At 41.0% G+C, this 23,954-nt stretch overlaps 1 protein-coding gene across 1 annotated transcript in view; it reads left to right on the top strand.

Annotated features, from left to right (window-relative positions):
• Positions 1–23,954, top strand: part of LOC142422565 (ninein-like protein) — a 47,707-nt gene that overhangs the window by 18,410 nt on the left and 5,343 nt on the right. Inside the window, exons 7-8 of the mRNA XM_075527926.1 lie at positions 1,687–1,797; positions 2,380–2,457. Coding sequence (XP_075384041.1) covers positions 1,687–1,734 — 48 coding nt within the window. The 3' untranslated portion in view covers positions 1,735–1,797; positions 2,380–2,457. The remainder of the gene's footprint in view (positions 1–1,686; positions 1,798–2,379; positions 2,458–23,954) is intronic.

Genomic DNA, 23,954 nt, shown 5'->3' with positions numbered 1-23,954 from the left:
TACACCAACAGGCCTCCAATACTCTACTTGGACTTAAAACAAAAACCCATTTCTTCAGGGAAAATTCCTAACTCCCCTTTTAACAAATCCAATAAGAATAGGCTGAATGTGAACATACAAGCTCTCTGTAATCATAAAACTGAGTATTTGTTTCTATCGCACATGATACCTATTTATAACACTAGTCAGGAGAAACCTCTATCCAACAGTCAGCTAAACACATAAACCCAAATACATCATCCTTTTAAAAACACTCAGTTCAATGTTCTTTTCTCCACCCAGATTATCCCATTCGTATGTCTACGGACTTGGGCCTCTGTTAGGGTACATCCAGGAAACCCTGGCCTTCTTATTAACTGTTTTGTTTAACCAGCCTGGTATTTCCTTCAGGCCACTCCAGAGCACTTTCACGCCCTTGACATCTCTTACATTTCTTTCAAGCACTGCCATTGTTTTAGGTAGGTACCATCATGTAGGTTTCGACCTTATGCATCTATGCCAGGTTCTGCAATATCCTCACAGTTTTTCCCGTTGAGCCTCCTGTTGCAGCCATGGTACCAATCGATCGCATCGAGAGCCTTCCTCTTTTTCACTGTCCCTTTGCTTTATCAGACATAATGTGTTCCCCAGAGGCTGGTCTTTCCTGACATGTCCAAAGTGTGCCCATCTTAGACTCTTAAGGTGCACTATAGCTGTATTTCTTCCAAGACAGATCATTTTGTCCTTTCAGCAGTCCATAGTAAGAATAACCAAAGGAATAATCTAAGAATCAAAATTTTCACTTCCCTTACCCTGACCTTTCTTTTGTAAAACCCCATGCTTTCATGAGCCTGGAGCCATTGCAGTTAATTCCACTCTTGACACCAACTGATGAAATGCCGTACGTCTGACCTCCTAGCTACACAAAGGGGGAGATTCCAATGCCACACCAGCCCAAGCTAATTGCCACAAGGCAGAATGCCTTGACCCTCTATCCTTTTTTTACCCTTATCTGATACCAACATCCCTCAGTTGGCACGCTACCTCTCTGTTGGGTTCAATAATGTATTGCAACGTCTTCAAAAAAACTTACAGGCAATGTTCATGGTTATAGAATTGCTTAAGGAAGCTAACCAGTTACAGAACGTTAAGGAAACAGGCTTTTTGGTCTGCATTGCCTCTTCTCACCCACGATGGTAGGCATCTCTTTCTTAGTGTTGCACCTCTGCCCTCTACCTCATGAGCTTAGCACTGCTCCTTTGCTTTGTCTTCTGTTCTCAGTGCCTTGGCCTCTGATACTTCTGGTGCCTCCACTACTTCAGGCAAGGATCTTACATGTGCTCACTCCTGGTGTTTCCATCTTGATTAACATGGAATGTTTCTGTCTGCAACTGTTATCATTCACTCTTATATACACAGTGCAATGGGAAAACCAACAAATTCCCTCAGTTAGCATTTCACATACCCTATTTGCTTGATATGGCCCCAAAATTTGGTGGGAGTTACAAAGACATGAATAGAAAAGCCATTCCAAGTAATTTCACTTCAACACAGCTGCCCTCACACCCTCCACCACTACAGGAACTCTTTCAAGGAAAAGCAGCTTGCCTCCCTGTAACACCTCTCCCTTATGGAAAGGTGAGAAAGTTACCATTGCGTCATTGCTTGCGTTATATAGCTATTAAACCACTGGCCTGAATCTTTTAGGAAAACAGTCGATTGCAGAAGGAGATCTTTGAAGTTGTGGAAAAGTAGTCAGATTCAGAGAAGCTGGTGCTGAAACTGCAGAATGACCTTGAGTTTGTGCTGAAGGACAAGGCAAGTGCTTCTGCTTATTCTGAGTCTTTCAACTAGAATCATGGTCAGTAGTGTGGGCCATGTCTTGAAAATGATACTTGGGTGATAGAACTTTGGTTTTTTTCCTTACAAAAATCCTGTAATGGAGAGAAATCTATATAATATCTTTTTCTTTCCCCTTTTCATGACAAGTCACTGTGACCTAGTGCTACCCCGCGTAGTATGGCCTCTGTACTGATAAAGCCAGGACCCACTAATAGTACTTGGGATTAGCCAGAGAGGCCAAAGGAGCACTTAGAGCGTGGTGCCATCATATGTCATCTACCCTAAGGACGTTGCTGGGAAGGGAGAAGTTGCACCAGAGACAAGGCAGAAGTGCATCCCAGCCACCACAGGCTCCGGGTCCTAAGAAAACGCTGTTGGTGGCAAGACCTTTTAAACAAGTTTGAAAGTAGGTAGACTGGATGCTTTTTTCTAGAGCTACTGGAAAGTAGAAGTTAGATTCCCAGAAGGAAAGTGAGGAGGTGGCCCCAGGAACCTGGCCCAAGAGGACCTGCCTTACCATTCTCTGTATTGTTGCTTTCTTTCTGGGTCTGACATCAGCTGGAACCAGATGGCACTGCACTCTTCTCTCAAGAACAGTTCATGGCGATCCTGAAGGAGTATGAATTCAAGTGCAGGGTATGTGCCAGGGAAGTTTTGGGGGCTGGGCCGGGGGGGTTCCCTCACCATCCTCAGCTCTACTGCACTCACTCTTTTGACTGCTGTGAGCAGTCACATATTAATCTTGTATTGGGTCTTACATGCCAGCATTTTGGTTGTTGGTACCCAAACCTTCACCTTTGCTCATTCCCATCCTCTTCCCCAACCATTTCTACACTGGGGCAGGGTCAAAGCTTATGGGGAACTTAGGGTTTTCTCTAAAAGCATGACCCTCTGGCTGCATCAGCAGGTCTCTAGACCTCTTGTGCAAAAGAGTCCAAAGAACTCTACTTCTTGTCTCATTGTACCTGCTAAGAGGGTGGTGTTCAACCATTAGAATGGACAGAACTGTAGGTGACCAGTGTCTGTGTAGCTCAACCTAGCTGATAGCTATGAGAGTGGCTGAGGTTTGAGCAGGCCATGTTCAGGCCCTCCTTTTGGAGGTTGAAAGAGGAGACCACTGAGAGTATCGTCTTGAAGAGACCGGGCTTCTACGTTTAGCCTTGATTCTGCTGAAAAGCCTCAAATTTGATGACGTCTACTTGCTGCGTGTGGAAGGTCAACTTGATATCTAAAAGTGGCCTCATGTTATAGCCACAAGAATGTCCCAAGAAACCAGGCCCAGTGCTCCAGACTTGACGGCTGCTATTCTTCTACTGTATATCTTTCTTTAAAAACAAAGTTGTTGTGTGGGTGTTTTTTAATCATTTTATTGGGGGCTCTTACAACTCTTGTTACAATCTATACATCAATTGTATCTGACATATCCGTACATATATTCTGTCTTTCTTTTATAGACATTTACTTTCCATGGAGCCCTTGGGATCAGCTCCTCTTTTTTTCTCTCCCTTCTCCTCCCCCAACCCCAACCCTCGTGGCCCCTTGATACATTGTAGATTGTTAATTATTTTCAAATCTTACTCCGACCGCCATCTCCCTTCCCTTCTAGTTTCTGTTGTTCTCCCCCCTGACTGGGGGTGCGGGATTATATGCTATTCATTGCTATTGGTGTCCCCTCTCTCCCCACTTCGCCCCCCTTCCCCCTACCCTTTTGTTGTCTCTATTCCCATTCCTGTTCCTGGTTCCATGTGTCGTGAGTTTTATCTCTTGCCTATGCCTATGCGCATGCTCCCGTCTAGTCTAGATTGGGAAGCGGCACTGAGGTCGTGATAGCGGGGAGTGAGAAGCTGTTGAACTCATTGGAGTACAGTCCTTCATAGTACTGTGCAATTACCCTTTTGATTTTATTAGGGTTCATTGTAATGTCCCTTGTTTCATTCCTCATCCTTGCTATTGAAATTTGTTCCTTCCTTTCTTTGGTTAGGTTTTCCATGGTCTTTTGATTCTGTTAATCCTTTCAAAGAACCAGCTTTTAGCTGCATTTATTTTTTCCATAATTTTCTTGTTTTCCCTTTCATGAATCTCAGCCCTTTTTATTTTTCTTTTGCAATTTGTAGGATTATTCTGCTGACTGCTCTAATTGGTGTAAGTTTTGTGTCAGCACATCAATCATACGTCTCTTTCTTTTTCATGTGCTTACATATTACTATCAGACTTTCTCTGATAGCGGCCTTTGCTGTCTCAAAGGTTTTGGTAACTGTATTCTCATTGGTTTCTAGAAATTTTCTAATTTCATATCTTTCTGAGCCAGTAACCACTCCTTTTGCAATAGAGAGTTATTTTTCTTACAATTTTTTCCCTTGTTTTCTTCATCATCCTTCTGTCGATTTTCAGCCTTATGTTATAGTGGTCGGAGAGAGAAGTCGGTATGATCTCTTTATGTTTGAATTTACACAGATTCGACTTATGTCCCAGCATGTGGTCTATCTTTGAGTATGTGCCATGGGGGGCTTAAAAAGAATATGAGGGTGTTTTTGCATTTTGGCGGAGAGTTCTGAAAATATCTATCAGGTCAAGTCATTTAATCATAATGTTTAGATCTGTTGCCTCCTTGTTAAGCTTCTTTCCTTGTGATCTTTCTCAGAGAATGGTGTATTAAGGTCACCTACTATAATTGTTAGCCTGTGATTTCTTTTATCATCTTTTGGAGTGTTTGATAAATTTTGTGGACGTCGCGTTGAACATGAATATATTTATTATGTTCACTGGTTCTTCATCTACTGTTCCCTTGAACATTATATAGTGCCCCTACCCCTTATGTCTTGTTATGGCTTGTACCTTGGGAACTATTTTTACAATCTGAGGTTAGGATTGCAACCTTTGCTTTTTTTGAATGGCCGTTTTCTTGGTATATTTTTCTCCAGCCTTTGATTCTCAGCCTATTTTTGTCTGTAATCATAAGATGTGTATCCTATAGGTAGCAGCCCAAGGGGTTGTGTTTTCTAAGTCAGGCTGCTAACCTCTGCCTTTTATTGGCTGAGTTCTGTCCATTGTTATTCAGGGTTATTATATCCAGCTGTGGACTCTGTGATGTCATCTTGTACCTTTTGTGTTGAATGTTTTCCTACCTCCCTTTCTTATCAGTGTGTTGTTCATTTGTGTGTGGTTCATTCTGCCCTTCTTTGCCACTGTTATCTTGGGGGCTGTTTACTCTTTGTTTACATCTGGGTGGAGTTGTTTTATGTGGCAGTCTCTTGTTTTTGTTTGGTGAGTGATGTTTTTCTGCCCATACCGGTTAGATAAGGATCTTTTGTAGGGCTAGTTTCTTTTATCGTAGTCTTTGAGTTTTTCCTGTCTGGGAAGACTCTAACTTCTCCATCTATCTTGATAATTTGGCTGGATAGAGTATTCTTGGGTTTGTGTTATTTTCTTCAATTTCTCCTCTTCACAGTGTCCGCTGATTGGTCTCAACAGACTCTTGTTTGAGTTCCTTTATAGGTAACTGTTTCTATTTTCCCTAGCTGCTCTTATGAGTCTGTCCTTTTCCTCTAAGTTGGATAGAATAGCTGTTATATGCCTTGGTGATTTCTTCTTGGGAATTCAGTCCAGCTGGTGTTATTTTGGCCTCCTGAATAGTTGCCTAGTTTTCATTTATTAATCTGGAGAAGTTTTCCCCTAAGAATTTCTACACTATTTATTATGCCATTGACTCCTTTGTTGTGCCTTGTTCAGGTAGTTCAATTATTCAGATGTTGTTCTTCATAGCATCAAACATGGCTCTCAGCTTTTCTTCAGTTTCTTTGATTATCTTGGCTAACTGCCTTTCCCATTTGCTGAAGTCTGCCTGTTTATCCTCTAGGCCACTGGTGCAATTCTCTGCCTCATCAAGTCTTTTGGAGAAGTCTGTGAATTCACTACTGGATTTGGTTATCTTGTCCCTGAGGTCTTTTATTTCCCTTTGGTGCGTGGCCTTTATCTCCTCTATCATTTCATCCTTTTTTTATATTGCTTCCCTCATATTCTGTATAACTCCAAGCAGAAATCCTGAAGATTGCTTTCTGTTTGCAGATCAATGTCTGCTTCTACTATACATGTCATTATGTTCAGGACTTCTGGCATTGCCTTTTGTTTCTCCTGTTTTTTCATTGAGGTTTTTGTGACTGGTTGCTGTTTGTGTTGTGTTGTTTTAGAAGAGCCTGGTGCCATTTTTCAGAAAGTCAACAAGCACTGGTCTCCTACTTTGGAAAACTCATTGGAGTGCGTCATTGAACTGCCTGCAGCTAAATGTACTAGGTCAGGCTACCACTTTTTCCTCCTGTGGTTTTACTCCTTACCTAGCCAACCCGTATCCTGTTATTTAGAGGTTACGTTGGATGGTCCTCTCATGGGACTCTGGTTGGGTGATTGTGGACTGGGGAGGATGACACTGCACTGGATGATCTTACAGGAAGCCATGGTGGTGTGGCCCACAGCGGCTTGGAACACCTCAGGGGAAGTGCGGGGGTGCTTCCTGCAGCGGGATTGCCACATAGTGTTGATGGGTGTGCCCACTTTAGTGTAGAGCACTGCAGATAACAGACGGAATTGTTCTAGTAGCAAGATCTCCCATATAGGTAACACAGATGCTCCCACAGCAGTGTGGCACACTGGAGAGGGCTCACAGAGCTGTCTTAAGTTGTGTAAAGCACGGCAGCAAGTAGGAGGAAGTTCCCTCAGCCATGTGGGACCACAGAGGACGGGGAGGGGCCCAGGGACCCTCCCAGCCACATGGTGCACCGTGGAGGGTGGTTGGGATTTCCATCATCTGCTTACAGGGCTTTGGAGGGTTGATGGGAGTTCTCCTAGATGTTTTAAGGGGAGATTCCCCCATTTGAGGTGTGGCAGAAGACAGGCAAGATTTCCCCAGCTGCTTGTAAGGCTACAGAGGGCAAGTGGACAGGAGCTGCCCCAGCTGAGTGGAGGATGGATGCAGTTGCTCTAGGCAAAGAGCAGTGACCTGGAGCCCAGCAGTGACATGTGAAAGGAAAGACAAGAAAGAAAAAAGACCAGGTGGTGGGTACCAAGGCCAATTAGACTGTGGAAGAAGGGAGAGAGAAATAACAGCCCCAGTCTCCTGACTGTGGGGCTGGAGGGGTTTAAACCCTGCTGAAAGGCAGCAGTAAGCTGTGGTTGTGTTGAAGTTAAGCCTTTGTGCTGGCCAAGAGAGCTCAGATCCAGCCGAGACTGTGGCAGGGGAAAGGCTAAGCCATAGCCAACCTCTACAGTAGTAGCCCAAACCCCACAGCTCTTCAAGACCTAGTGTCTGCTCATCTTTAAGATGCTCTGCCTGTGACCCAGAAGAGTGATATTTCCCTCTCAGTGACTCTCCTCCACTGATTTCTGCAGAGTCCCTCTGGAATGCTACTCCATCACCATCTTGCCACACAGACCTATTCATCTTTTTCTTATTGAAGTGTTTCAATTACGTATATCATTGCCAAAATCTTTTTCCTAATCTGTAGATAACATTTTTACTTTTTTGATGAAGTTTTTGTTTTACTTTTCTTAAGTCCCAGACTTCAATTTTGTCTTCTGTTACGTGTGTATCCTTCATTAATATTTGACATTTTGTGTATCCCCTGCAATAGGACTCTTAAGTTTGTCCATGTTTTCTCATTGATTTTCTGGTATTTATTTTTCGATATTTGATCCATATTATATGTTTTTGTGGGGGTGTGGGGCATTAGTCTTATTTAATTATTCTGCAAGTCGAAATCCAATTTTTCCTGCACCATTTGTTAAAGAGACTCATCTTTATGTGGTTATTGTAAATGGTATTGATTCCTTGTTTTCTTTTCCGGAGTTATCTTTGTTAGTATGCAAGAATCCTGTTGATTATTATATGTCAATTTTGTTTCCTGCCATGTTGCCAAATCTTTTTATATTTTCTAGCAATATTTTTGTTGAGCCTTTGGTGCCTTCTATGTATAGAATCAGATCATCTGCAAATAGTGACAGTTTTACTTCTTTGCCCATTTGGATTTTTAAAACTTCTTTTTGTGTCCTGATAGCTCTGGCTAACTTCCAGTACAATGTTGAATAAGAGTGTTAATAAGGAGCATTGTTGTGTATTTCCATCTGAAAGAGGAATGAGTGCTTTCAGTTTCTCCCTATTGAGTAAGATGCTGGCAGTTGGTTTTTCATATATGTCCCTGATTTCATTGAGAATTTCCCTTCGAATCCTATTTTTTAGTATTTGTATCTAGAATGGCTGTTAGATATTATCAAATACCTTTTCTGAATCAATTGAAATGCTCATGTGGTTGTTTTTCTTTTTTATATGGTAGATCACATTCATTATTTTTCTCATTTCAAACCATCTTTGCATCCCTGGAACCAATCTCACCTGCTGTGGTTCTTTTGCTTAGCTTTTTGATAGATTGTTGGATTCTGTTGGCCAGGATTTTGAGATTTTGCCCCTATATTCATAAGGGATATTGGTTTACAGTTTTGTTTTGTTTGAAATATTTATTTCTGTTGACAAATAAATGAAATTTTGTCTTAAAGCATGGTGCAGCATGGGTAACAATGTTCACTCACGGTACTCACATGTGGGTGTATCTGCATGTGGGCGGACCCACCTAGAGACAGATAGAGGAGCGGTGTCTTGGTTCCTAAGAACATTGGTAACACAGAAAAATATGAGAAAAAAGACAAAAAGGATGGTAATAGAAATAAATTAATAAAAATATCTATTAAAGACAACAAAAGAGAGACAATGGGAAGAAAACATAAAATTTAAATTTACAAGACATATTTTTGTTTTAAATTCTATACCATTGGCTAAATTAACTACACTATCAATAAAATTGCCTTATGCCCAAGGGGATGATTGATAATGTTCTCTAACAGAAAATAACAATTATATCTCTGAGGTGAACCAGAGCCAGATGAACCATAAATATGTGAATGGATTTTGCGCTTGCACTTAATTCTAGCCTCAATCTAAGTACAATTAGTTCTTATGAAATGGCCCTATTTGATGCTCGTCCTCATGAAGAAATCACTCAAGACATGAATGCTATAGGAAAGTGTAATGAAGAAACTAGATGGTGCCCACCTATCAGAAAAAAATAGCCTCTGGGGTCTTAAAAGCTGGTCTTAAACAGCCATCTAAGTGAGGGATCAACTAAGTCCATGTGGAAGAAGCACACCAGCCTGTAAGATCCTAGGATTTTAACTCATGAAATTCAAATCTGAAGGAGGGAATGATATCAGCTTCAATTATGAACACCTGGTTTTAAGGTTGTGGATAACATTTGCAAGCTCTGGGGAATCCTCTCTGACCAGAGCCATGGGATGTGAACAGCCCTGTTATCAGACAGATAGCATTGTAAAATTGGTTATTGCAGATGTATTTAAGTTAAAATTTATACATCTCCCTTTTGACTCATTTTAAATAAATTCCAGTTCTTTTAACCTCTGCTTTCTTTTCTAGAGCTTTTTTTAATCTGTTTTCTTTGTTATTGTTGTTAGGCTTTTAAAAATACATTTTTCTGTATATGAAATCCAGGATAACTAAATCTATATAGACAATGGTTTTGGGGGCTATGGCAGGGGAGGTTGGGGGAAATAACATGAATACAATAAAGAAAAAATGTTCTAAAATTGATTGTGGTGATAATGATTATTACAATTTATCTTAATATAATTGAGCTATTGTATGACATGAATACAATAAAGAAAAATGTTCTAAAATTGATTGTGGTGATAATGATTATTACAATTTATCTTAATATAATTGAGCTATTGTATGACATGTGAGTCATATGCCAATAAAAGTGTTTTTGTAAATGAATTAAAACAATTTTTCCAAGCTGTTCTCAGCCTGCTAATTGTTTCTGTCTTGGAAATTTCAACGACAATATGTTCCAGTGTTTTCTTTTAGGATCTGTGGTGTTTTGGGTTCTCTCTGCTTCCTGGAGAATTATTTTCTCCTCCTCTGTTCTGTTAAGGAAGTATTATTCCAGAATTTCTTATATGGATAGAATCCCACTTCATTCTTATGTTTTCTTCAGATTCTTTTGTTCTTTTAGCTGATTGTATCACTCATAAATTGGAGTTAAGAGATATGCCTTCAAACTCACCAATTCAGCTTTCCATTTCTTCAATTCTCTTACTCTGTTCTTCTAAATTGTTGCCTAATTCTCTTATCTTAATATTTTCTGCATTTCTTTTTAGAGGTTTTTGTTGAAGATATCTAGCTTTTCTATTCTGACCATTGTTCTCACAAACTCTTTGTTGAAAGTACATGACAACATTTTTCTGAATTCAATTTATGATAGTTTCAGCGCCTGTTCTTTTTAAGAAAATTCCTTGAGATCTGAGTGTTGTTCATTTGTTAATCCTTCTTCTGATGAATCAGGAGTGACTGCTGCCACTGCAGCATCGTGGCCGGGTATTACGGTTGGGAGGGCTGCTAGATTTTGTGGGAGTCGATGACTTTGTTGAGTAGTGCCAGAAATGAATAATAGAAGAGGGGCGGGGGAGGGAAAAAAGGCTTTGGGCAGTAAAAGGCTGTACTAAGAAAAGTTGGGAGGGGGAGGAACACTGTACTTGAGTGTATTCTTCCCTAAAGCCAAGAGCTTCTTAACATAGTCCGTCAAAGCACAGGCAATCTTCAGGAAAACTATCATGGTGCCAAGTTTGTCCTTGGGATAGCCTAGGCTGGTCCTTTGGGACCTATGCTCCGGGAACTGTGCAGGCCAGCTTGCTTGGAGAGCTGGAAGCCACATGGTACCTGCGTGCTTATTACACGTGAAGCTTTGGACCCTGCTCACAATGATAGTCTTTGAGGAGTGGAGCTGGGTTGCTGTAGCCAGCAGTGCAGAATGGAGCTACAGATGGGTAGCAGGAGACCACTGGGCGCCTCTTCAGTGGACCTGCTCTTTCCTTCCCTTCTCCGCTTGCTCCCACAGTCTCTGATATGTGGAAGCCTCCTTTTACTTCACTTTCAAGCCATTGTCTGAGATCACAGGCCACCTGTCTTTTCTTAGGGCCTAGTCTATCCTGGTTGTTACATAAGGATCTACCTGTGTGTATGTGTTCAGTTGGACATGTTCTAGTCCCCTTTCTTTAATGTTTTTAAAAGTTTCTATAGAACTGGTGTCAGCACTTCTGAATTTTTTATGAAATATCCCAGTGAAGCCATCTTGCCATTGACTTTTCTTTTTATATATATTTTTGGTCTTTTTTGAAGGGGTGGAGCAGGGGGTTAATCACATTCTGAATTGCTTATTTCATAATTACTCTGCTTAAACCTATTTCTATTCATATTAGTTTAGGTATGTCGTATATTTTCAGGAATTTGTCCCATTCATCAGCACTTTCAAATCTGTTACAGTTCTTTTTCATAGTGTTATGATTCTTTATTCAATGAATATGTTGTGTTGTCTCCAGATTCATTTCTTTTGATTATTTGCCCTTCCCCCCCCCCCCCCCCAGTATATCCAGTAGTTTGTTTCAGTGATTCTTTTCAAAGAACCAACTTCTGGTTTGACTGATTTTTTTCTGTTGTTTAACTGTATTCTATTTCATTTCTTTCTCACTGGTATTTATTATTCATTTCAGCTAGTATCTTTGGCCTCTTGCTCTTCCTTTCCTTTTTGTTCAAGTTTTCATTTAAACAATTGATTTTCATCCATCTTTTTAAATATGGGCATGTATTGCTATGAATTTCCCTCTGAGAATGGTTTGTGCTGTGTCCCAAAGGATTTGGTATGTTGTGCTTTCCTTTATATTTGATACCAAGTATATTTTTATTTCACTTTTAATTTCTTACATAGAGAAATTGTTTTCTAGTCGTACAATATTTAATTTTGGTATAATAATAATTATTCATTTTTATTCTTCCTGTGATTGATTTCTTACTTCATACCATTATGGTCAGAAAGTATGCTTTGTATGATTTTAATGTTTTAAAACTTGAGATTTGTGGCCTAATCTGTAGTTGGTTCTGGAAAAATTATCCTGTGAAAATGTCTGCTGATGATGGATGGAGTGTTCTAAGTTAAATTGGCTTATGATTTTCTTTATGTTCTTAATGTCCTTATTGATTCACTTTTTAAATGTTCTGTCGAGAACTGAAATTGAAGGTTTCAAAACTACAAATATTAATAGCGGCACTGTAATTTTTTCTTTGATATTAGTGTTTCTGTCATGTTTATGGACAGGTTAGGTGAATATATGCTAATAATTGTTGTATCTTCTTGAAGTATTAGCCCTTTTATTATGTAATAGCCTTTATCAGTATGACCACACTCCTTTTTTTGGGTGCTGGTTGCACGGAACATTTTTTCCATCGTTTATTTTCAGTCAGTTTGTGTCCTAATGTGAATGTGTGTTTTGTGTAGGTAACAAAAGATGAATCATGTTTTTTATCCAGTCTATCACTCTGCCTTTTGTGTAAATATTTTGGCTATTTACATTTTCTTCATTCTTTTAGCTAATTGGGTTTTGAGTTTCTTTTATCTGGTTTCTCTTTTTATCAATTTTCCTGTTATTTTTTGTATTTAGCATATTTTGTTATGAGCTTTAATTCCTCTTTACATATTCTCTTAGTGGTTACTACAAATATTATACTATACAACATGCAATTACAGTAACATTTAGCATGCAATCAACAATGAATGTGAAATATTAAGTATTCCTGGTTTACTGTTCCCTCTCCTTTTTCTGTTGGTGAATCTCCAGTGACAGTAATGTGCACCCTACATCCAGTAGTCGTAATATGTACTTATTTTCTGAGATCTCTGTCTGACTCCTTCCTCCCCCTTTGTGTACATTTGAGTGTTTGATTAATGTTCTTTCCTTTCCATTTAGAAAACTTCCTTAAGTACATGTAGGGCTGGTCTGGTATTGCCAAATTCCCAAGGCTTCTGGTTATTTGGGACTCTTCTTCCCTGTTTCAAAGAAATGCCTTGACTTAGTGCTTTTCTGTTGTTTCCTTTTTAATTAAAGTAGGGCGATGCCATCTATCGGTTGGCGTGTGTCACATATTGGTATAAGGAGCCCTGGTGGTGCAGATTGGTGTGATACTGCTAACCACAAGTCAGCAATTCACATCCATTTTCTCTGTAGGGGAAAGATCAAGCTATTGCTCCCATAAACATGTACGCTCTCAGAACTCTAGGGTAAAAAAATAAACCAAGAAACCATGGGGAGCAGTTTTACTCTTCCCATAGGGACACGAACAGTCAGAATCAACTTGAAGGCAGTGGGTTTTTACCTGTTGTTATGGAATTAAAGAATTTCCGATTTATTACCAAAGGTTTATAATTCATTACTGTGCTTAGATTTCTGGTGTTCAAATTGTGCCAGACAGGTCAACCTATCTGCTAAGTTTTTGCACTGCACCATCATTGTTTTGGTTGTTTTATTACGTGGTTCCTGAGATACTCCAGATTTACCTTGTACATTGCTGCCATTTACCCCAGAATCTGCCGTTTCTCCAATGACTGCCGGTTCATTTGACAAGAGAATGATTCTTGAGGTCGATTAGGTTACCAGATGGGCTCATTGCTACAGGGATATTCTTGCTTGTTGGCTGAACTCAGTGTCTTACACTCATTCTACAGAAGGAGAAATAGCATGACCTTTCCCCCTGCGTAGCGCCCATTCTTTTCCAAATTTTAGCGTAAAGTTTCACTGTAATTTACAATGCATATTGCAAAGCACAACAACCATGCTTCTTCCCTTTGTCGCTGAATTTTCCTCCAATTTAGCTATCATTTTAACTTTCTTTCTCTTTCTCTCAGCTGGTAATCTTTGTTTTCTCGATGAGGCTGCCCTTGGCAAATATAAGATTTTAGTCAGATCGCTTTCAGTGGCAGTTTTTACTGCTATTGTGGACACTACAATGGATTTATCAAATGTTCTTTCTCTTTAAGCATCATTTCAGCTTTTTCTTTTTTTTCCCAACTGTCCATCTTGATTTTCCTGGTGAGGCTGCCTTTGATAAAAGGAAATATAAGATGGTAACCCGCTATCTTTGGTTTGATACTTTTTTCTGCTGTGTATTTTGCTGGACACCATAATGGCTTTCTGTGGCCTCTGTAAGAAACCCAGAGTCCTTTGTTCTTAATGCTGTGATAGACCTTAGTGGACTTGCTACTTCACAAGACTTTCCCCAGATTCCTTATCACCTTCAACATCCACAGTCACCCACTTAAGCAAGTGATAACTTAAAAACAGTAGTCTGACTTCCATCCTTCCAGAGAGCCACCAAGTAGATGTGCTAAGGCCCTGCTGCTCCAGCTCAGGCTCCACACATCTCTACCAGTTGTAATGGACTATGCTCCTAGGTTTTGTGTTACTAAATCTCAAGACAGAGAGACTTCGACTCGTTGTATATCAGGCATCAGCTTTCTCACACTGCTGAGTGGTAGGGATGTGTCTAAAGGAGTCCTAGTGGTACTTAGTGGCTATGTTTGGGTGCTGTTAAAATCTAGGTCAGTCGTTCAAACCCATCAGCCAGTCTGTGGGAGCGAGATGAAGTCGTCTGTTCCTGTAAAGATTTTCCACCTCAAAAACCGAAAGAAGTAGTTCTCTGCCCTATATGGTCGTTGTGAGTCAGAATCAACTTGTTATCAGCAGTGGACATTTTCAGAATACCTATTTGGAATATAAGAAGAACCACACAAGAAGCAGGCCACCAGATAAATATGACTGTGGATGCTGCTTCCAAGATCCGTGCTGCCCAGTGGAAAGGGAAATGAGCTGCAAGTGCACACAGTTGACGCATCCCACTGCCGACTGCGAGGCTGGCAGTTTGAGTCCACCCACATTGAAAGGGATATTGAAAGAAAGACCTGGTGATCTACTTCTGAAAAATCACCATCGAAAACCCTGTGAAGCACAGTTCTACCCTGACACCCATGGGATTGGCAGTACTACTCAACCGGGTGCCTAGCAAGACACCATTCTTTGTGGGATTTTTCCTATTTTAATTACCATCCATTGCTTTTTATTTTTTTAATCATTTTACTGAGGGCTCGTACAACATTTATCACAATCCATACGTACATCCATTGTGTCAAGCACATTTTTACATTTCTTGCCATCATCATTCTCAAAATATTTCTTTCTGCTTGAGCCCTTGGTATCAGCTCCTCATTTTTCCCCTCCCTCCTAACCCTTCTCCCTCATGAATCCTTGATAAATTTATAAATTATTATTATTTTGCCATGTCTTACACTGTCCAGCATCTTCCTTCACCCACATTTCTGTTGTCTGTCCCCCAGGGGGTGGTTATATGTAGATCCTTGTGATCAGTTCCTGCTTTCTACCCCTCCGTCCCTCCACCCTCCCTGTTTCGCCGCTCTCACCACTGGTCCTGAGAGGGTCATCTGTCCTGGATTGCCTCTGTTTCCAGTTCCTGTGTGTACCAGTATACATCCTTTGGTCTAGCTGGATTTGTAAGGTAGAATTGGGATGATGATAGTGGGGAGGAGGAAGCATTGAAACTAGAGTAAAGTTGTATGTTTCATCATTGCTACACAGCACCTTGACTTGCTCATCTCCTCCCTGCGACCCTTCTGTGAGGGGATCTCCACTTGCCTACAGATGGGCTTTGGATCCCCACTCTGCACTGCCCCTCATTCACAGTGATAATAATATTTTTGTTCTTTGATGCCTGATACCTGAACCCATCAACATCTCATGATCACACAGGGTAGTGTGCTTCTTCCATGTGGGATTTATTGCTTCTCAGCTAAATGGCCTCTTTATTTTTAAGCCATTAAGACCCTAGGTGCTATATCTTTTGATAGCCAGGCACTACCAGCTTTCTTCACCACATTTGCTTACGCACCTGTGTTGTCTTCAGCGATCGTGTTGGGAAGGTGAGCCTTATGGAATGCCAGTTTAATAGAACAAGTGTTCTTGCATTGAGGGAGTACTTGAGTAGAGGCCCAATGTCCATCTGCTACGTTAATACTATAAATATATGCACATAGATCGATTATTTCCCCATTGTCATATATAAATATGTTTGCATATGTACATGCCTGTATTTAGACCTCTATAAATGTCCTTTGCCTTCTAGTTCTTTCCTCTATTTCCTTTTACTTTTATCTTGTCCCACTATCATGCTCAGCCTTCATTTGGGTTTCAGTAATTCCTCTCAGTTACATTACCCTTGGACAAGCCCTACCAGGCCTTTTACACCCTCCTCATCACTGATTTTGGATCACTTGTTATTCCATTGTCCCTGGGATTTATTAACACCACTTCCTTTCCCCCACCTCTCCCTCTACTATGTCCCCTGGAACCTTCGGTCCTGTTGTTTTCTCCTCCAGATTGTTTATCCAGACTCTTTTATCTAGACAGACCTGCAGAGATAATACTATGCACAAACCAAGACAGAGCAAAACAAAGCAACAAAAAAGAAAATAGTTCAAGGTCTATTGACATTTAGGAGTGTTTTCTGGTGGAGTCTGATGGAGTGCCACACCATGGCCCCAAAGTCTATTTTTGGTATTCCCTCGAGACGTCCTTGCTCTGCTCCCCTTGCTGTACTGTTGCACGCCTTTAGTGTTTTGCCTCGGTGTGGTGGGGTCTGATCAGGCATAATTCCCTCACTGTGTATCCAGTGTTGTCCCCTATAGGGCTATGGGCCAGTGAGGGATGTCATGTCTCATATTGGGGTTGACCATATGGCCCTCTCTAGCTATTGGCTGCTCTGAGCAGGGATATCATCTTCAAGTCTTGGTGGGCCAGGATGTGCTCCACTCTCTCTTCCTCCCCCCTCATTTGCTCCTGTGTGCTCTGATCAGACATGTCCCTCTCCCTGAGCTGTAGCTTCAGTGCTGCCCCTAAGGTAAATTCTTCAGGGGGCAGGGGTGGTTGTCCACATAGTTGGGATTGGGGCCTGTCTCTCAGACCCCTCTACTGGTTCCCTGCTTCATGCCAGTATGTTGCATTCACATCTTAGAGCACCGCTTTGTAGTCTGGTCCCTCTTTCCCTGAGAAGATATGAATAATACACTCCCCTTGGGGGAGTTAGTGCCCTGTTCCCCAACTACTCATTTGTTTTTGTTTTTTCTCTCTTTCCCCTTCCTTTTTAGTTGTCTACCATATGTATTCCTGGATTTGGTCTGGTCCCTGCCATACTCCCTGAACCTGAACCCAGGAATGTTTATATACAATAGTTTTTTCCCTAAGCCCGTTTTGCACTTTTTTTTTAAGCTTTCCTCATCAGACTCATATAGTACTTCTCATTTTCTGCTTGGCTTACTTCGCTTAGTATAATTTCCTCCAATTCTTTCCAATGTGCTTCATGCATTCATCACTACTTTTTTTCTTATTTTTTTAATCATTTTATTGGGGGCTCATAGAATTCTTATCACAATATGTTCTTGATCCATTGTGTCATGAACATATGTACATTTGTTGCCATCATCATCCTCAAAACATTTGCCTTCTATTTGAGCCCTTAATATCTGCTGCTTATTTTCCCCCTCCCTCCCCACTGTCCCCTACCTCATGAACCCTTCATCATTAATAAATTATGATTATTTTGTCATATACTACACTGTCCGATGTCTCCCACCGCCTTCTTCTCAACTGTCCCTCCCCCAGGGAGGAGACTATATGTAGATTCTTGTAATCAGTTCCCCCTATCCACCCCACATTCTCTCCACCCTCCAGGCATCGCCACTCTCACCACTGGTCCTGAATGAGTCATCTGTCCTGGATTCCCTGTGTTTCCAGTTGCTATCTGTACCAATGTACATCCTCTGGTCTAGCCAGATTTGTAAGGTAGAATTGGGATCATGATAGTGGAGGAGAGGAAGTATTTAAGAACTAGAGGAAAGTTATATGTTTCATTGCTGCTACCCTGCACTCTGACTGGTTCATCTCTTCCCCACAACCCTTCACTAAGGGGTGTCCGATTGGCTACCAATGGGCTTTGAGTCTCCACTCTGCACTCACCCACATTTTCAATGATATGATCTTTTGTTCCTTGATGCTTGAAACCTGATCCCTTCGACAGCTCGTGGTCACACAGGCTGGTGTGTTTCTTCCATGTGGGCTTTATTGCTTTTGAGCTAGATGGCCACTTGTTTATCTTAGAACCTTTAAGAACACAGACGCTATATCTTTTGATAGCTGGGCACCATCACTTTTCTTCACTACATTTGCTTACACACACGTTTGTCTTCATTGATCGTATCAGGGAGGTGGGCACCCATTGATATGATTTTTAGTTCTTTCATGTCTGATAACCAGTCCCTTCTGCACCTTGTGGTCAGACAGGCTGTGTGCTTCTTCCATGTTGGCTTTGATGCTTCTCAGCTAGATGGCCGCTTGTTTATCTTCAACGCTTTAAGATCCCAGACGCTTTGATAGCCACGTACCATCAGCCTTCTTCACCACATTTGCTTATGCACACATTTTTCTTCAGCAATCATGTCGGGAATGTATGCATCCTGGAATGCCAATTTAATAGAACAAAGTGTTCTTGCATTGAGTAAGTGGAGGCCTAATCGTTTTATTAGGAGTTCACACAACTCTTATCACAATTCATACATACATCAGTTGTGTAGAGCACACTTGTACATTCATTGCCCTCATCATTCTCAAAACATTTCCTCTCCACTTAAGCCCTTGGCATCAGGTCCTCATTTTGTCCCCTCCATCCCCGCTTCCCCCTCCCTCATGAACCCTGGATAATTTATAAATTATTATTTTGTCATATCTTGCCTTGTCCGACATCTCCCTTCAACCACTTTTCTGTTGTCCACCCCCTAGTAACAAGGTCAAATGCAGATCCTTGAAATCGATTCCTCCCTTCCAACCTACTCTCCCTCTACGCTTCTAGTAGTGCCACTCTCACCACTGGTCCTGAAGAGATCATCCACCCTGGATTCCCTATGTTTCTGGTTCCTATCTGCACCAGTGTACATCCTCTGGTCTAGCCAGACTTGCAAGGTAGAAATCAGATCATGATAGTGCAGGAGGATGAAGCATTTAGGAACTAGAGGAAAGTTGTATTTTTCATTGTTGCTACATCACACCTTGACTGGCTCGCCTCCTCCCCTACACCCCTCTGCAAGGGGATTCCGGTGACTGACAAATGGGCTTTGGATCTCCAATCTGCACCCCGCCCCCCTACCTCATTCACTATGGTAAGATTTTTTGTTCTGATGATGCCCGATACCTGATCCCTTCAACACCTTGTGATCGCACGGGATGGTGTGGTTCTTCCATGTGGGCTTTGTTGCTTCTGAGCTAAGTGGCTGCTTGTTTGCCTTTAAGACACCAGACGCTATACCTTTTGATATCCGGGCACCATCAGCTTTCTTTGCCACATTTGCTTATGCACCCATTTGTCTTCAGCGATCATATCATGGAGGCAAGCACAAAATGTTATGATTTTTTGTTCTTTGATGCCTGATAACTGATCTCTTTGGCACCTTGTGATCACACAAGCTGGTGTGCGTCTTCCATGTGGGCTTTGTTGCTTCAGAGCTAGATGACCACTTGTTTATCTTCAATCCTTTAAGACCCCAGACGTTATATCTTTTGATAGCCGGGCACCATCAGCTTTATTCACCACATTTGCTTATGCACCCGCTTTGTCTTCAGCAGTTGCGTTGAAAAGGTCAGCATCACAGAATGTCAATTTAATAGAAGAAAGTATTCTTGCATTAAGGGAGTACTTGAGTGGAGGCCCAATGTCCTTCTGCTACCTTAATACTAAACGTATAAATATATGCACATAGATCTATTTACCCATCCTCATATATAAATATATTTGCATATATACATGTCTTTATCTAAACCTCTATAAATGCCCTTTGTCTCCTAGCTCTTTCCTCTATTTCCCTTGACTTTCCTTCTGTCCCACTATCATGCTCAGTCCCGACCAGGGTTTCAGCAAATCCTCTTTGTTACATTACCCTTGATCATGCCCTACCAGGCCTCCCAGCCCCTCCTCACCACTGATTTAGATCACTTGTTCCCTTGTCCCTGGGTTTGTTAACACCACTACCTTTTCCCCCACCTCTCCTATGTCCCTCCTGAACTGTCGGTCCTGTTGTTTTATCCTCCAGATTGTTCATCCAGCCTATCTTATTTAGAAAGACCAGCGGAGATAATAACATGCACAAAAACAAGACATAAAAATACCAAGGAACAATATACAACCAACCAACAACAATAAATCAATGACAAAAAAAACACAAGAAAGAAAAGTTTGTAGTTAGTTCAAGGATTGTGTGTTGGCCTTTAGGAGTGTTTTCCAGTTCAATCAATTGGGGTACCACACCCTAGCCCCAAAGTCCACCTTCATCATTCCCTGAGGACCTCGCCGTTCCATTCCCTTGCTATTCTGTTGCACCCCCTCAGTGTTTTGCCTCGGTGTGGCGGGATCAGATCAGGCGTAGTTCCCACACTGTGTCTCCAGTGTTGTCCCCGGTAGAGCTATGGGTCAGTGAGGGGCGTCATGTCTCATAGTGGGGCTGGCCATGTGGTCCTCTCTGTGGACTGGCTGCTCTAATCGGGATAATCGTCCTCAAGACCTGGTGGGCCAGGATGTGCTCCACTTTCTCCTCCTCCCCCTTCATCATCACCCATGTGCTCCCATCAGATATGTCCCTCTCCTGGAGCTGCAGATTCAATGCCATCTTTTGAAATAAGTTCTTCTGGTGGGAGGGCCAGGCATCCTCTTAGTATTTGTCATCACTGCTTTTTAGTGATGTGTAGTACTCCATTGTATGTATATACCACTGTTTTTTAATCCAATCATTTGTTGGTGGAAATTTGGGTTGTTTCCAACTCCTTGCATTCGGATTTGTACCCTTGTGGAACTGCTGTTCAGGTCCTTTGCCCACCTCCTCGGTGGGCAATTAGTTTTTTTCTCTTTGGAAACTAGCAGAGTATTGTAGATTTTAGTAATAAGGCCTTTGTCTGATGTGTCAGGCTAAAGATGTTTTCCCAGTCCGTGGGCTCTCTTATTACTCTCTTGGTGAATTATTTTGATGTACACAGATGTTTTATCTTCAGTGTATCCCACATGTCAATTTGTGACTCATGTGCATTTGTGTCCTTCCCTGTTTCTGCTATCCCATGTATTCCCAGTGCCAAAATTCTCAGATTGGTCCCAGTTCCCTTATTGATGGACCTAATAGTTTGGAGTTTTACCTCAAGGTCTGTGATTTACCTTGAGTTTATTCTTGTGCATGGAGTCAGATAAGGGTCATGCTTCATTTTTCTGCAGGTAGATATCCATTTTTTCCAACACCGCTTGTTAAAGAGGGTACCTGCTTTTGATATTTTGGGGGCTTTATCAAAAGTGAGTTGTCTGTATGCTGATGATTTTATTTCTGGGTTTTCAGTTCTTTTCCAGTAGTCTAAGTATCTGTCATTATACCAATACCTCCCAGTTTTGACCATGATGGCATTATAATATGTGCTAAAGTCAGGTAAAGCAAGCCCTCCCACTGTGTCCTTCTTAGGGAGTCTCTGCTAATTCTGGGCTTCTTCCCTCTCCATATGAATTTGGTAATCAGTTTTTCCATTTCTTTCAAGAAAGATGAGGGTAATTCTCTCAGGATTGCATTAAAGTTATATAGTGCCTAGGAGAGAACTGACATCTTTACTATATTGAGTCTTCTGATCGACAAAAATGGGATATTCTCCCATTTGTTGAATCACTCTTGGTTTCTTGTAATAGTGTTCCATAGTTTTCCTCATATAAATCTTTTGTTCTTTTAGTCTGCTATTTCCCTAGATATTTTAATTTGTGCTTGGCTATTGTGATGGGTACCACCTTTTTGACCTCCTCTTCTGTTATTTTAGCTGATATGTATAGCAGTCCAGTGGACTTCTGTTTGTTGATCTTGTATCCTGCCACTCTGCCCCTTTTGGATCTTTTGGGATTTTCCATTTATAAAATCATGTCATCTACATATAACGATAGTTTTACCTCTTCCTTCCCCAGACGAATACCTTTGATGTCTCTTCTTTGCCTTATGCTGCGAGCTAAAACCTCCAGTACGATGTTAAATAAGAGTGGGGACAAGGGGCATCCTTGTCTGGACCCTTTTTCTGTGGAATTGTGTTCCTCTTTTCTGCATTGACTACCATGTTGGTTGTTGGTTCTTCATATATAGCTTGTATTGTCTTGAGGAATTGTCCTTCCATTCCTATCTCCTGACGTGTCTTAAAAAGGAATTGGTGTTGGATGTTGTCGAATGCTTTTTCCACATCTATCAATATTATCATGTGGTTCTTAGAGTTTTTCATGTCAATGTGGCACATGATACTAATGGTCTTTCGTATGTTGAACTATCCCAGGTATGAATCTTGCTTGGTCATGGTGAATTACCATATATACTCGTGTATAAGCTGAATTTTTCAGCACAAAAAATGTGCTGAAAAACTGGGGTTTAACTTATACGAGGTGTAATATCTCACAGGTGATTGTCGTTCCTCCGCTGTTCATTCAAAGCCCCACTGATACTGCAGGGCTTTGAATGTTTGTTACTCACATCTAACCAATCAGAGCCATCCTTTGACGTGGAAGGCTCCAATTTGCAGCTGAACTGGTCAGGATGTGTCCGTGGCTGCGCTCCGTCTCTCCCCTCTGGTCTCTGTGTTAGTTCACATCCTGCATTTCCCACCCTAGGCTTATACTCAAGTCATCAGTTTTTCTAGTTTCCCAGGTAATAACTAGGTACCTAGGCTTATACTCACGTCGGCTTATATTCAAGTATATATGGTATTCGTTTTATATACATTTGTATTCTATTGGCAAGTATTTTGTTAACAATTTTTGCATCTGTGTTCATTAAGAATATTGGTCTGTAGTTCTCAATTCTTGTAGGATTCCTGCCCTGTTTGGGTATCATATTTATACTTGCTTCAAGAGGTTGCCGTCTTTTCTATGTTCTGGAAGATTTTGTGTAGGATTGGTGTCATTTCTTCCCTAAATGCTTGGTAGAATTGTCCTGTGAAGCCATCTGGTCCAGGGAATTTGGGGTTGGTAATCCCTTGATATCCTTGTCTATTTCTTCTATTGCTATGGGTCTATTGACATTCTTGATGTTCCTCTGGGAAATTCGAGGGAGGGATTGTTTTTCAAAATTTGACCATGTCTTCCAAGTTGTTGAATTCATTGGAATACAGTCCTTCGTAATACTCTTTAATTATCATTTTGAATTCATTAGAGTCTGTTGTAATGTCCCCTCTTTCATCCCTCATTCTTGCTATTGAAATTTGTTCCCGTCTTTCTTTGGTTAGGTTTACCCACGATATGTTGATTCTGTTTATCTTTTCAAAGAACCAACTTTTAGCAGCATTAATTTTTTCCATAGTTTTCTTATTTTCCCTCTCCTAAATCTCAGCCCTGATTTTTATTATTTCTTTTCTTTTGCTATTAGCACGATTGTGCTGTTGACTCAGCCCTAGTTGCTGTAAATTTTGTGCCAGCATATCAATCATATGGCTTTCTTCCTTTCTCAGGTGTGCATGTATTGCTATGAAACTTCCTCTGATAACTGCCTTTGCTGTGTCCCATAAGTTTTGGTACGTCTTATTCTCATTCTCATTGGTTTCTAGAAATTTCCTAATTTCATCTATGATCTGAGCCAGTACACACTCCTTTTTCAGTATAGAGTTATTCATCCTCCAATTGTTTGCCTTGTTTTATTCATCTTCCTTTTGCTGATTTCCAGCCTTATGGCACAGTGGTCAGTGAGAGAAGTCTATATGATATCAATGTGCTTAAATTTATGCAGATTTGACTTATGCCCCAGCATGTGGTCTATCTTCGAATATGTGCTATGTGGGCTTGAAAAGAATGTGAAATATTTTGTATTTTCATGAAAAGCTCTGTAAATATATATCAGGTCAAATTGACTAATTGTAGTGTTTAGATCTCTGGCCTCCTTGTTGAGTTTCTTTCCCTGTGATATTTCTTTCTCAGAGAGTGGTGTATTGAAGTCACCTACTATAATTGTTGAGGCTGTGACTTCCTTTTTCATATTTTGAAGCATTTGTTTGACGTATTCAGCAGGTCTGTCATTTGGGGAATATGTTTACAATGCTTAGTGGTTCTTTGCCTACTGCTCCCTTGAGCATTATATAGTGTT

The sequence above is a fragment of the Tenrec ecaudatus genome, chromosome 12, assembly GCF_050624435.1.
Source record: "Tenrec ecaudatus isolate mTenEca1 chromosome 12, mTenEca1.hap1, whole genome shotgun sequence".
Classification (NCBI taxonomy): domain Eukaryota; kingdom Metazoa; phylum Chordata; class Mammalia; order Afrosoricida; family Tenrecidae; genus Tenrec; species Tenrec ecaudatus.
Note: the sequence above shows the minus strand (reverse complement) of the source record. Positions and strands in the feature narration are given on the sequence as shown.